The 14,172-nt window shown below is 44.2% G+C and overlaps 2 protein-coding genes across 2 annotated transcripts; one reads left to right on the top strand and one right to left on the bottom strand.

Moving 5' to 3' along the window:
- The first annotated feature begins 4,327 nt into the window (after positions 1-4,327).
- On the top strand, positions 4,328-11,657 carry LOC136456805 (ribonuclease II, chloroplastic/mitochondrial). The gene is made up of 14 exons (XM_066456790.1): positions 4,328-4,711; positions 5,810-5,969; positions 6,099-6,212; positions 6,282-6,359; positions 6,438-6,566; positions 6,991-7,209; positions 7,726-7,908; positions 7,989-8,051; positions 8,153-8,259; positions 8,338-8,487; positions 8,648-8,807; positions 9,200-9,595; positions 9,785-10,009; positions 10,850-11,657. Exons 1-14 carry the CDS (start codon positions 4,485-4,487, stop codon positions 10,985-10,987), a joined length of 2,349 nt encoding a protein of 782 aa, XP_066312887.1. The 5' UTR covers positions 4,328-4,484; the 3' UTR covers positions 10,988-11,657.
- An 801-nt stretch (positions 11,658-12,458) lies between these two features.
- Positions 12,459-13,711, bottom strand: LOC136456804 (elicitor-responsive protein 1-like). Its single transcript, XM_066456789.1, has 5 exons — positions 13,535-13,711; positions 13,336-13,401; positions 13,073-13,211; positions 12,794-12,932; positions 12,459-12,652 (listed from the first exon to the last, which is right to left on the bottom strand). Exons 1-5 carry the CDS (start codon positions 13,599-13,601, stop codon positions 12,596-12,598), a joined length of 468 nt encoding a protein of 155 aa, XP_066312886.1. The 5' UTR covers positions 13,602-13,711; the 3' UTR covers positions 12,459-12,595.
- Between the last annotated feature and the right edge of the window lie 461 nt (positions 13,712-14,172).

Here is a 14,172-nt window from a genome sequence, read left to right as displayed (position 1 = left end):
AACTGATCAACACATTTGTTTTGTTTATGCAGGCAATAAGAGAGAATCTCCGGGGCATGCATGAAGGCCATAAAACTGGTCAACCACATGCAAAATTTGTGCACTTCGTTTGAGGACGCGTACGTACTAGAGGCAGGGACGGAGCCCGCGGTGGGACTAGGGGCTCCAGCCCCCCTACCGCTCGCGAGCAAGCAAAGCCCCGTAGAGCCGCCGTCTGAAATTTCAGCTGTTGATGTACAGATAGGAGGGACTGAGATTTACTGAACATCTTTTCTTGCTAATTGTCGTTGTTTAGCCTCTCCTAAAATTTTTTCTAGCTTCGTCCCTGACTAGAGGGTCGGGTATTTGCTTCCTATTTTTGTTGTCTCTCTTAGCGAGCGAGCGTTAGCTCGAGTGGTTCCTTCTCTGTCATGGGAAGGCCCCGATCGGGAGTTCGACTCCCAGCTGCCGCGGGCACAGCAATGGTAATGCACAGTTTGTGCAGAAAAAAAAACTCTCGTCTGTCTTGCGTCCCAAAGCACAGGTAAAAAGGTTTCGGCTCACTCACAGGGTTACGGGCCCCTCTGTGAGGGCGGGGCATGGGGTTCGGAGGTTTTCTCGACTTGCGTGAGTGGTCTTCTTCCTAACGCAAAATTGCAGGAGCTGTCTATCCACCGTAGGTCGAGTTTTTTTCTCTCTTAGCTCAACGTTGTTGATAAAAGTCGCTACCACGTCTCTATCCTTCCCAGCAATCCTCTTCTTTCCTTTCTTTTCGGATCAATTCAGACAAAAAAAAAACAGCTCCCTCCCGTGCACCAATAATTCGTGCCCGTACGTGCACGGTAAGTACAGTGAGAACGAATGTTTCACAATTTCCGAACCTACATGCATAATTCAGCTAACCAAACCTCAACTACCATCCAACTTTCTGGTTTATGGACCTGTTCGCTTCACTGAAAAATCATGACTAAAAATACTATTTACTGATTTGTTGTGAGAGAAAAAACATTATTTCTCCGCTAAAACGGTATGACTCTTAAAACAAACGGACGTAGCCTTTATCAGGGTCAGAAACAACGCGCCTCGTGCCTCCATGCACGTCCCAGGAAACCTCCCGGACGAGTAAACAAACGTTTCCATGCACCATTATGTTATGCATCAAACCAAACATCATCATATCATATCAGCACCACTGCTGATGCGTACCCGACCTATATATAATAATAATACTGGTAACCACTGCCCATGCATCAAGCGATTGTACTTAGCGGCAAAGCACCCCCGTTCCGGTGTCGAATATGTATATACTGCTACTACCAACAATAGGACGCACCAAACAGCGTCCAGGTTCATTGCATTCGTACTGCACAAAGCTTTCAGCAGTGCGTCCTTTTTGGTTGGGTGAGGGTGGAGTAGCGGTAGCGGCGTAGCGCCTTGACCTGAGCTGCTTGCTTGCCTGCAGATGTCGCGTTTGACTTGGCTTGCATGCGCGCAGCTTCGGATCTCCGGGGAGGAGTGCATGGCCCAGCACGTAGTCCGATATATATGACGATGTATATACGAGTATGATCCTACTGCGTGGATAGTGGATACGGAGTACAACCCAAAAATTAATATTTGTCCTGTTCGCTTAGCTTATAAGTCGTATTTTTTAGTCAACAAACAATATTTTTCTCTCACAACAAATCAACTATCAATACTTTCAGTCATGACTTATCAGCCAAGCGGACAATTCTATGTTGTTTTCCATTTCAAACTGCTGACCTTGACCATTGACCATGCCCCTAATTACGTACATGGCGCCGCGCCTCATGACATACTACGGGGAATATAACCCAAAAAAAGCTTCACTGGTTCAGCCTGATACTACTGCAGATCGATCTATTTCTCTCTACATTTCGAATCCATCAGGTCAATTGCTTCATCAGTACTCCAGTGTGTTAAGCAGTTGACTGCATGCATTAATTCCGAATTGTCTATTTCCTAAAAAAGGTCCAAATCTGTATTACTAGTACGTTACCACTGTTAATTACTCTGTTAGTAAAAGTTTTGCGCGTGCAGCCATCAAGGAACTCGATCTCAGAACGTGTAGTGCGTATATACAGTGAGAAGTGGCTCTAATTTAGTGAAAACAAGTCATCTAGAAGCATGGGCGGATCCAACGGTGGGACTGAGGGCTTGAGCCCCTCTACTTATATCGGAGCAGTGGAATTTCTGTGGAGTCTCTATAAATTTTTAGACAAAATTCTATAGTATAGAGAGACTGAAACTTAAGATCGAGCATGCGTTCAGTCCCGCAAACATTTCCTGAATCCGCCGCTGTCGAGAAGACGCGGCATTTCACACTGTTTCTGTACTGGCCGAGACGCTGTCTGCTTCTTGGTCCCTTGTCCTTGTCCGGGCACTCCGCCACACAGGCGTACAGTAGGGGCACCGGGCACGGCGGGTGCCCGGGCCAGTTTCCCCGCTGCCATACAGGCGTCATGATAGGATACCACATGTTTTGCTTCTAGAAGGTCGTCAGCGTGTTGGCCAGAATTAAAAGCGAGTGAGCTCGGGCATCGCTCTCGCATTAATGAACTGCGGATATGGCCATGCAGTGCATCCTCAACTGTATGTGCTGCCACGGGACGAGAGGGACATGTGCCTGCGCGTGCTCGGATCCAGAAGATGCTGAAAGGAATCGATCGCGGCTTGAAAACTAACCAGCAGGTGCTACTATTTGTATTCTGATGATGGAAATATGACTTATCTGCAGAAAGACTGAACAGGACGTGGCCTGTTTGGTTGATGACCAAAATTTACCATGCCTAGCTTTCAGCAAACTATGACTGCAAGAGAAAGTTTGATGAGCAAAATTGAAGCTACACTTGTAGCAAAGTTTGGCAAGAAAATAAGTCTATAACGTATAGAATATGGTGTTACAAAAGTGTGGCACATTGTAATTGTGGCAGCAAACCAAACAATTATCAGAAAAACTATGACATGACTAACCTATGTCGTGGCACGTTTTGGTGACGAACCAAATAGCCCCAAACGCTTTGCCAGTACGTAACTACGCATATCAGGAATTCAGGGTTGATGGATGGAAGCTAGTGGTCAATGATACTTTCATCATGTGATTGATATTAACAGTTGAGTAAAATGCACCCTAGGTCCTTAAATTTTTAGGGCACTCCCATCTGGGTCCTCAAACTAAAAAAGTGACTATCCAGGTCCCTCATCTATTGCCGCCGTGCACAAGAGGTCCAAAACCAGCCACACAAGCACCAACATCCGATGTGGCACGCCATGATGGCAGCTGAACACTGGGGCCCAGTGTTCAGCTGCCACCGTGGCGTGCCACATCGGATGTTGGTGCTTGCGTGGCTGGTTTTGAACCTCTGGTGCACGGCAGCAATAGATGAGGGACCTAGATAGTCATTTTTTTTAGTTTGAGGACCCAGATGAGAATTCCCTAAAAGTTTAAGGACCTAGGGAACAAGTTATCCCGTAGCAACGTACGAGCACGCTACCTAGATAACTTGTTCCCTAGGTCCTTAAACTTTTAGGGAATTCTCATCTGGGTCCTCAAACTAAAAAAACGACTATCTAGGTCCCTCATCTATTGCTGTCGTGCATCAGAGGTCCAAAACCAGCCACGCAAGCACCAACATCCGATGTGGCACGCCACGGTGGCAGCTGAACACTGGGCCCCAGTGTTCAGCTGCCATCATGGCGTGCCACGTCGGATGTTGGTGCTTGTGTGGCTGGTTTTGGACCTCTTGTGCACGGCGGCAATAGATGAGGGACCTAGATAGTCACTTTTTTAGTTTGAGGATCCAGATGGGAGTGCCCTAAAAGTTTAAGGACCTAGGGTGCATTTTACTCTTAACAGTTTAACACTCTCCCACTGTCAGACCATCGCCTGAAACGCGTGCGATAGACGCAGACATTGGGGGTTTTTTTTTACTACTTAAATACTCATACATTGCTATGCAAAAATGTAGAAATCACACAACATCTCACAACCGCAGTTTTATCTAACCAAAGTTAAGGTAGTCTCGTGCCATTATCTCTCATTCTCTTTGTTGAAAAATACATAACCACTCCTTGTGCAGGCCCTTCACGAGATACGGAGTTACGAACCATATATGGCCGCTTCCCGCTAAGCCCAAACACGAGCGGATAGGAAAGGCCACGCGACTCCAAGCATCAGGTCCATGTAAAAAACCATCCTTAAGGCCCACGTAGAAATAGCCGAGTCGCAGGACGCCAGGACACTTCTCTCTCTGTCGTGGGTTTCCGACATGACGGCCCCATAAGCAATCGGACCCACATGTCAGTAATTCGCGTCAGATGGAAGTGACTCATCCCCCACTTCATCGTCGCCTTTCCACTCGCGGCCGCGGGAGCTCGTCGTCTCTTATCGCCAGCCAAAACCTCACCCGAGAGGCGGAGATTGCGTGGCCGGTGAACTAAACCCTACCGGCCTACCCCCCCCAACTGCCATTCGTAGCGGGTCCATGGGGCCCTCGCCCATGGCGGCGCGGGCAGCGGGCGGCTGCTCCTCGGCGGCGCTCGCCTTCTTCCGTCTCCACCCCCTCCGACGCGCCGTCCGCCCAGCCGCCGCTTTCGCTGGAGGGTGCTCCTCTGGCCTCCATGGCGGCTGCCGGAGCCGCCTGGCGCATAGTATCGTGGACTCCGTTCTGGACGAGCTCCGCTCCCGCCGGCGCGTCCGGGTCTCGGCAAAGTAATTCTCCCTGCACACTTAAAACTCTCCGTATATCGCTGGTACTATATCTGGAGCCAGTGCATTGCTTGAGCTGCATGTATGCGGGTGCTTGTGACGCTGCGTACTGAATTCCACTGAACTACTTCTTCTATCCCAAATTATAAGATGTTTTGGCTTTTCTAGATACATAGCTTATCGAACTGTCAGTGCTTTATTTGAACACTGAAACAGCTGAATTAACTTTGGTAGGGCAATGTCTGAACCCCTGAATTTCTGTCAGGGCATTTGACCTTTTGCATTATGAGTGGCTGCGCACTCTGATTTCCCGCCGTCTGTTGGTCCATGAGAAACTTGTGGTCAACTATTGCATCATAATGGGACTAGTCTTGGGTTTACTTCAAAAAATTATGCAATGGGCATTATCATTTCTATAATTATGTCCATGACAGAATCCAGAAAGCATGTAACGATGTATGTCAGTAGCTGGGCTTAAAATGAGGTAATTTAGCCAGTCTCAGCGGGAGTTTTATCTAAGTTTCATCTGTATTTAATAGGTTGCCACATAAGCATTTCTAATGTCATGGCAATGTTTTTAGAAGAGAGAGAATAATTGAGTTTAACGTAGATGAATCTCTCTTGGCTCGGCTTCTAACTCTAAATGAGTATGTAACAATAGAATGAAACCATACATTGAGGGTGGTTGTTTCATCCATATTTCATTGCATTCTATCTGACATGGCATTCTTGGAAACAACATTACGAAACTCTCCACTAGAAGGGCTTCAGCAATCCAATATCACTGACATTTTATGTGGGTAATATACCATGATGCTGCCCATGACATGGTGTTTTCTCCTCTTCTTACTTTCATTCTGCAATTGAAGTGCCTGAACCGTGACTTGGGACTCTTGGTGGGTTCCAACTCTAGCCTACCCCAACTTGCTTGGGACTGAAAGGCTATGTTGTTGTTGTTGTTGTTACTTTCATTCTGCAAGATGTTTATCGTAATTTCTGAAATGATTCATATGGCTATTAAAATTTGTTATCACTATTTCATTTCTTCTAACAATAAAAGCTCACTGAAACTTACTGTTAGAATTTCTTATTCTACTTCAGGATAGGATTGCAGGGCACAAAGGAATTGCCTGACAATAAGATAGACAAGAGAACATTACAGAAAGGATTGCTGCTTGAATTTCAGAAAGATTCTGTGAGATCTTTGCTTGCTGTTGTTGAAAGGCCTGATGGAAAGAAAAACTGGATGGTGACTGATCAGGTCCTTTTTGAATGGATAGCTATAACTTGTCCAGTAGACTATCCAGTTTAGTTAATATATACCTGAACATACATGTATTATTGTTGTTCTTATGGATTCTCTACTGACACGACTTTTACTTTTGTACAGAATGGTATCTTGTCTTCGATAAAGCCCCAGCAGGTTACATATGTTGTACCTGGCATCATGAATTTTGACTATTCAAGAATAGATGAGTTTCTTGAGAAAACGCAAGATCTTTTGGTAAGTACTTCTGCATGAGATGTACATGTGTATAATGTGCTTCAGGATGATCATATTATCTATGAACAGGACCCAACTGTTTTGGAATGTGCTTGGATGGAGCTGTCTGAGAAGGATAAATCAATAACAGTTGAGGAATTTGCAGAGGTCAGAGGTTCTCCAATTTTTTCTGATTTCCTAATTTTTTCCTTTCCTACTCATATTTGGTTCTTGTGATGTCCTCAGATAGTGTATGGTACCAAGGAGTCTCTGGAAAGCTACTGTGCACATCTCTTGTTGTCAAGGGACGTAGTATATTTTGTCAAGGTAGAGAGCAGAGATTACTCCATGTACCAACCTCGTTCACCTGCTCAGGTATATTTTCTAAATATACGTGTGACTAACATCATGTTAATATTTCAGATGATTTTGGCAAGTAAGATGGCACATCTTTTTATTGTAGCATCATCTCAAGGGGCTGCGTCTAGTTGATCTTGTGATAACTTGAGTTTTATGTCCGTGGGGCCACCTGTAGTGCAGTCAATTCTATATTAACTCTAATTCTTCCTAGAAGAAACATATTTCAAGGCCATATATTTGTTTTCATCTTATTCATCTGGCTTCACAATTGAGTGCTGTCTACTATGTAACGTCCAATATTGCAATCTGGCATGTTTCTTTACATACATATTTTGACATGTATATTTAATGACCGCAGATTTCCTTAAATTACTCTTATTGCTTAATGTCTGCATTGTTGCATTGGTTGGTAGACTTATTTTCTTTTATCTGGTAGTAGGTAGAGGAACTCCTACGACGGAAGCTTGCTAAAGAGGCAGCTGAGAAGGAACTGGAAGAATTTGTCCACTTACTCAAGTCTGCCAAAGAATTGCCTGTGGAGTCCAAGCCTCCTAAAACTTCATGGTTGGTGGAAGAAAAAGTCAAGCAAAAAATTGAGGCTCTTCAAGCATATGCAGTTGATGCATGTGACGACGAACAAAGAAGACTAGCAGGAAATGTAATACATCAGGTCCCACTATCTTTTTTTTTTTACCATACTCAATATCGTATTTAAGTATTCAATTTGCTTACAATACGATGGTCTGTTGAATGTCCAGAAACGAGAAACCTAATTTATAATAAAATTATCTTAATGAGTATTAATTTGTTCATAAAAGTCTGTAGTCTAAACAATTTTTAATTTATACTCCCTCCGTCCAAAAAAGAATGCAATTCTAGCACAATAACAAGTTAAAATATCCCAAGTTTGGCTAACTATATATAAAAAAGAGTATAAATAGTTATAATACTAAATAAGCATGATTTGTCATGAGATATATTTTCATAATATTTTGGCATCAAAAGTATTAATAATTTTACCTATACATTTGGTCAAACTTTGGGCACTTTAACCAAGAATGCACCTAGAATTGCATTCTTTTCTGGACAAAGGTAATACCATTCTTTATTGAACGGAGTTGTTAAGTTTTCCATCTTTTGATGTTGGTGAAATTGGCCTTTTATGTGGTGGAAGATTCTCAAAGCTATGGGATTCACGAGGACATCATCAGCTGCTCTAAAGCTCCTTATAAATGTTGGATACTTCCCTGTGCATGTCAATCTCGACCTTTTCAGGTACGATGTCTGTATAAGGTACACGGATGAAGTTTTGTCAGCTGCAGAGGAGCTTCTGGTGGACAGCCCTGATGCAGACATGGTATAGTTAGTTACTACTGGATGCTTCCACTATATATACGCACACATACATTTCCTCATTTCGATATTTTATCTTTTCAGCATATCAGGAAGGATCTTTCAATTTTGAAAGTGTATGCCATTGATGTGGATGAGGCTGATGAAGTATGCTTTTATTTCTTCCACCATAGCATCTTTCCACAGAGAATGAATTGTTAGTTACCACCAATAAATCTATTAAACATTTGGAATTCTTGCTGACTCAGCTTGATGATGCATTGAGCGCAACTAGGCTTCCTGATGGTAGGATAAAGGTCTGGATACATGTTGCTGACCCAACATGCTTGGTCAAACCTCGTAGCATCATTGATAGGTCATTGCTGATCTTCTGTTCTATCCTTTCTATCACTGCATTTGGTATTTGTTACAAAACCATGTCTCTTGTCGACAGGGAGGCAATGCACAGAGGAACCTCAATCTTTCTACCAACTGCTACCATTCCGATGTTCCCAGAGAGGCTTGCCATGAATGCTATGAGCTTGCAGCAGGGTAAAGAATGCAAATCTGTAACCGTATCTGTTATTTTAAACCCAGATGGAAGGTAATTTTCCACATAACAACCCCTCCCCTCGCTGATTTCTGAGTCAGTTCTTTTCTTTCTTGTTTCCCGTGAGATTGACTTTTCTTTGTTTTTTAAAAGGAATTTCTTAAGAGTGTATCACATTCATTGACATTCCACATTCCATTTGTGCTGTGAATAGTATTGCAGAATATACTCTAGAGAATTCAATCATCAAACCTACCTATATGTTGTCATATGAGAGTGCAACTGAATTGCTTTACATGAACCTGGAAGAAGAGGAAGAACTAAGGATTCTTCAAGAAGCTGCTTCCATTCGTGCACAGTGGCGTCATAGCCAGGTATGTGCAAAATCGGCTTTTCTACTGATCTATAATGCATCATTGCACAGGTCACTTATGGCATGCAAATGAAAGCACCACTCAATGTACTTATAAATCTGGGAACAATAACACTTTAACATGACGTAGATGCTGTTTGGACAATCCCCTGCATGTTTCTTGGGGAAAACAAACCAAATTTTACTCTTACACATTTCACCAGCTGACAATAAGGTATATTAGAAAGTAGATTCCTAAAATTTGCTGGATATTTTCCATTGTCCATCAGCAGTATTTATTTTCTTATTTTGGTTCTCACTTCAGCCTGTAATGCCACTTTTGTCAAAAGTTTGTATTTCTGGAAACCACTTGCTGCATTTTGTTTCCCCTAAAGTTAACTTATAATCCTGCAGGGTTCAATAGACACTGCGATGATAGAGCCACGTATCAAGGTGTCAGATCCTGATGATCCTGAACCAAATATCAATCTATATGTTGAAGATCAAGCCAATCCAGCAATGCAGCTTGTATCTGAAATGATGATACTTTGTGGCGAGGCAGTGGCTGCTTTTGGTTCTGACAACAACCTCCCTTTGCCATATAGAGGCCACCCCCAGTCCAACACAGCAGTGTCAGTGTTCTCTCATCTACCTGAGGGGCCTGCAAGGAGCTTTGCCAATATCAGTGTGCTCCGTGCTGCAGAAATGGATTTTCAAAAACCTGTACCACATGGTGTACTTGGTATTCCTGGTTATGTGCAGTTCACCTCTCCTATTCGAAGATATGTTGATCTGCTAGCTCATTATCAGGTAAATATGCTTATAAATCAGGAAAAGTTTTCTAGCATGCAAGAAATTTGGAAATTGTGCATTTTTACTTTGATGTCTCCAGCTTTCTGATAGTGTCATCAAATTCATTATTTAATCATTGTACCTTGATCCAAAGAATATATCAACAGTTTGACTTAATTTCAAATATTATGGGGAACTAAATTGTAGGTAAAAGCTTTTCTTAGAGGTGATTCTCCACCATATTCAGCTGGTGATCTAGAAGGAATGACATTTATTGCGAGCATGCATGTTAAAGTAGCTAGGAGGCTTCATAGCAACAGCTTGCGGTACTGGCTGTTGGAATACTTGAGGCGACAACCAAAGGGGAGAAAGTACAGAGCACTGATTCTGAAGTTTATCAAGGATCGTATGGGAGCTTTGCTTTTGGTGGAGGTGAACTGACGTTCTCCTTATGATAAGTTTTTACTTGCTGTTTCAGGTTTTCATATAAAACTATTTTTTGCCTTCACCAATATAGTATTTGGAGCAGTATATGGTCCAAATAACCGTTGTCCTAAATTGCTCTGGGTTTACCAGTCTGGCTGATCCCAGATGATGTATGCCACTTCTGGTCGATTTGTGGTCTTTTCTTTAATTCCAAGAACTTTGTTGCTGACTGGTTTCTTGCAAATTTGTAGCGCGTACGAACCAAATTGATTCCTTCCCCATTTTAAATAAGAAAAACTTGGTTCTACCTTCTGAATGTGGTGACCAAAAACACATGCTGTGAAATAGGGGGAAAAGGACATGCTATACCTGTTAGTGGTAGTCAGTCAGATTCTGCCATTGTACATAATTGAACCACTACTGCCATTGTTTACTTCAGTCTGATTCTGATTCTGATTGTATGGATTTTGCACTTCATAGTTTTTGGTAACTACTTAAGCAAGTAATTCTAGCCAAACTTTTTGAAACTGGCTAAAGAGAAGCAAATGACACCCTTCTCCCATTAGAACCAATAATAAAGATAGCCAATGGATGGTCAGTGGGGGAGGTTGGTTAACCTCTTCCAGTTGGAGTCCTAGGATCACCTTGGATGCTCTTGAGTTCGAGAGCTTCTGGACAGTTCTAGGAAAACTATGATTTTTACTTACAGCGATGGTTAACCGAGCTATTAGTTCTGCTGGTTGTGTTGTGAATCAGAGCGAATAGCTGTAGCCTGTCTCCGTTTGTTTTTCATTTTCCTGTCATGAGTATCGTTCTTCCAATGCTGATAGCTAATGCCACTTACAGGTTGGGATACAAGTTACAACGACAATTTCACGTGGGAAAGTGGGAGATGAAGTTAGTGTTACTGTGGAAACAGCTCATCCACGTGATGATATCTTAACAGTCAGAGAGGTTGTAGAGGACACAGAGGATTCTGAGTAAATGCATGTGGCAATATCTTATCAGGCAGAGAGGTTATAGAGGACACCATGGATTCTGAGTCAATGCATGCGAAGCTCACTCCTCGCACTTCAATCTTAGAGCACTCAGCAGGTACTACATGGAACTGAGATGAGAGACGCAATTTTTGCGGTTTTCTGTTCCTTGCCGTTTACTGCTGTTCATTTTTGTGGAAGTCGTATAGGCGATTTGTTGCCATGGAAAATGTCTGCTGATTTCTCAGCGAGACCATGTCCGTCAACTCTTTGGTCAAGTTAGTGACTTTGCGTAGCATGGCTACAAATGGTGAAGTGCTAGGGTCAACTCTTGGTACCATAACTCATTCCATTTCGAGGACGGAATGATGAAAGCATAGATGGACATCATTGATAATACAATCTGACTGTAAGATTCTTTTGAGGTAGGTTCTCTTTGTGGCGAACAAGGTTCCAAGTGCTGATAACTGGGAATTCTGTATAGCTGAACATGCATGAAGCATTGTTATTCATGAATTTGGTACCACCGATGGTGTTGGCACATTCATTTCTTGCACCATTTCTGCTATATCTGAACCACTGAGGTAGATACTCGATGTATAGAATAGTAATAATACTAATAACGTTTCCTTATATTTCCCCAAGTATTTAATTGTAATATACTAGTTTGGACACTATAGGGGTTGTTCTATTATTCAGCACTTTATTAGGGATGGCCAGATGTTTCTAGAGTGCAGGGTGCTATGAGCATTGGACTGAAAAATACCCCCTCATCTCTACCATGCTCACGCATACATGTTTCCTTTTTAATTGGGCTGCTTGTATGTTTCTTTTTAAATTTGGCAGGCAATGCTGAACGAAGGTTAATTTAGATCTTTATAGTATTCTTCTTATTAGTCTGTTGAAAAAGTCTAGCTAGCTATATTAATGCATGAGGAGTATATGCTTTCAGGTTTTTTTTTCCTGGTTTCTATCAGCCAGAAACTGAAACAAACAACTGAAGTGCTTTCGAAAAGCTAGGAAGCTGGTTTCTGAGAAAATTTACAAAAAAAAAAATGAAAAGTATGTTGAGGGGAGCTTTTCTGGCTTTTGGTGTGCTGAGAAACTAAAATGTTATTATAAAAGTTAATAGCAATAAGATTAAAGCTAGAAAGTCGGCTTTGGAGCCAACTTCGTCGGAGACCTGCTTTCTCTATTGTGTTCTTGGACTCGACCACTGACTCGCTGGAGGCTTTCGCCCAACTTCCACTCCTGCTCGCCCCTTTGCACCGTCGTCACCAACCTGGCAGCAGCAGCCAGCCAGCAGCAAACTGCAGACGCAAGGCTAGCAGCGTGCAAAGGGGTTGCCAGGTCGGCGAGGCGACGTGAGTCTGGTGGGGAGCACAGCTGCTAGCCTACTTACATAGCATGCACCACAGAAAAAGAATCGGTCTATCAACAATTGCTAAATTCATGGTGTCTTAGAAGTCATACGGGTCTGACGATTTTAACCAGTCTTCAATACAGAATTACAGATGTGCTCGTGGAGATAAACAAAACTATACATTCAACCGAAACACTTCCAAGCTACTAGCAACCAAAGAACTTGAGACTTCACCACGGCCTTCGCCGCCTTTCACTGATTAAAGCTACCGTGCCTCCACCCTCCAATTGCTCCTCCATCTTCCTGAACCTGAAATCCGGCGTCGACAGACATCCGATTAGATTGACGTGTCAAGAGAAACCCAGCGGTGGTACGCATGCATTTGCTCCAAGCCTCCAATACGCTGGCAAGTGGCATCCATGGGCATGACACGCGAAACAAATGCCGTACCTGGGTGGCGGTGAAGGTGATGCCGACCTTGATCTCGCCCTGGTACGTCTTGTCGGCGAGCACCACGTTGTGCTTGGCCGCGTTGAGGTGGTACGTGCCGCGCTCCGCGCCCAGGCTGACGATGTCCGTCACGTCGATCCTGCGATAGCGCGGAGGGAGAACGAGAGAAATCCCACGGTCAGTTCAGTTGTTTACTCGACCGCGGGTGCGGTTGCGGTTGCAGTTGCAGGTCAACTGACAACTGGTCAGCTCATTCGGGTAGGCAAGGCAGGCACTCACGTCGCCTCGCCGACGAAGTCGTCGCTGGAGAAGTTGTCGTGGTCCATGATGCGGAGGATGAGCTTGTGCTGCGCGTTGGCCGCGGCGGAGTTGATCTGGAACTTGAACACCTCGTTCCAGCACGGGTTCCTCCCTTGGTCTGCGGGGGAACAATCGGGATATACACGCACAGATAGATGTCAGGGTTCAGTTAGGGGAGATCACCAGATCGGAACCCTGATAGGATCGGAATACAAGAAGAGAAGAGGTGCGCTAGCACTGACCTCGGGCGACGCTGCTCTTGCGCTCCTGGCTCCGGTACTGCACGATCACGTAGGGGTCAATCTTCCCTGCAGGAGCACAGCGGCGACGCGACGCGCAACTCAACGTCAGGACACCGGATGATGAAGAGTACTCCACGGATGAACAACCAACAACACACGCCACTGAACGCAATTCACGCGCGCGCAACACAACACGCACCTAAGAAATCGTTGCCGGAGAGGCCCTTGGCGTCGACGAGGTGCACTTCCAGGACGCCCTTCCCCATGTTCGTTCGTTCCCCTCCTTCCTTCTTCTCCCCGGCGCGCTGTCCTTTCTTCCGGCGTTGGAAGTGCTCTCTCCCCTCTTGCGGCTGTAATGTAACAAACAAGGCTAAGCCCTTGTTTAGTTTAGTTGGACCCCAAAATCCAAAAAGTTGCTACAGTACCTATCACATCGAATGTTTGCGGTTCGTGCATGGAGCATTAAATGTAGACGAAAAGAAAAACTAATTGCACAGTTTGGTGGAAAATTACGAGACGAACGTTTTAAGCCTAATTAGTCAATGTTTGGACACCATTTGCCAAATAAAAACGAAGGTGCTACAGTAGCCCAAAATCCAAATTTCACGAACTAAACAAGCGCTAAGCTAAGATGCCTGACCGGGCGCGGGCGCGGGCGCGCGTATTTATCGGCTCCTCGCTCCGGCTGCCTTGGCTGGCTCTGTCCAAGTCAAAGCTCTGAAGCGGTCGCAAGACTGGGCATCGCCGAGTTAAACCAGAGAGAACACTCGCCTTCGATCCTAGTCCGCATCATCATCCCACGCAAGATGCGCCCTCCGTTTGTTCTGCCAAGTTGGC

This window comes from Miscanthus floridulus, chromosome 6 (genome assembly GCF_019320115.1).
Source record: "Miscanthus floridulus cultivar M001 chromosome 6, ASM1932011v1, whole genome shotgun sequence".
Taxonomy (NCBI): domain Eukaryota; kingdom Viridiplantae; phylum Streptophyta; class Magnoliopsida; order Poales; family Poaceae; genus Miscanthus; species Miscanthus floridulus.
This window is presented reverse-complemented; position numbering and strand designations above follow the sequence as displayed.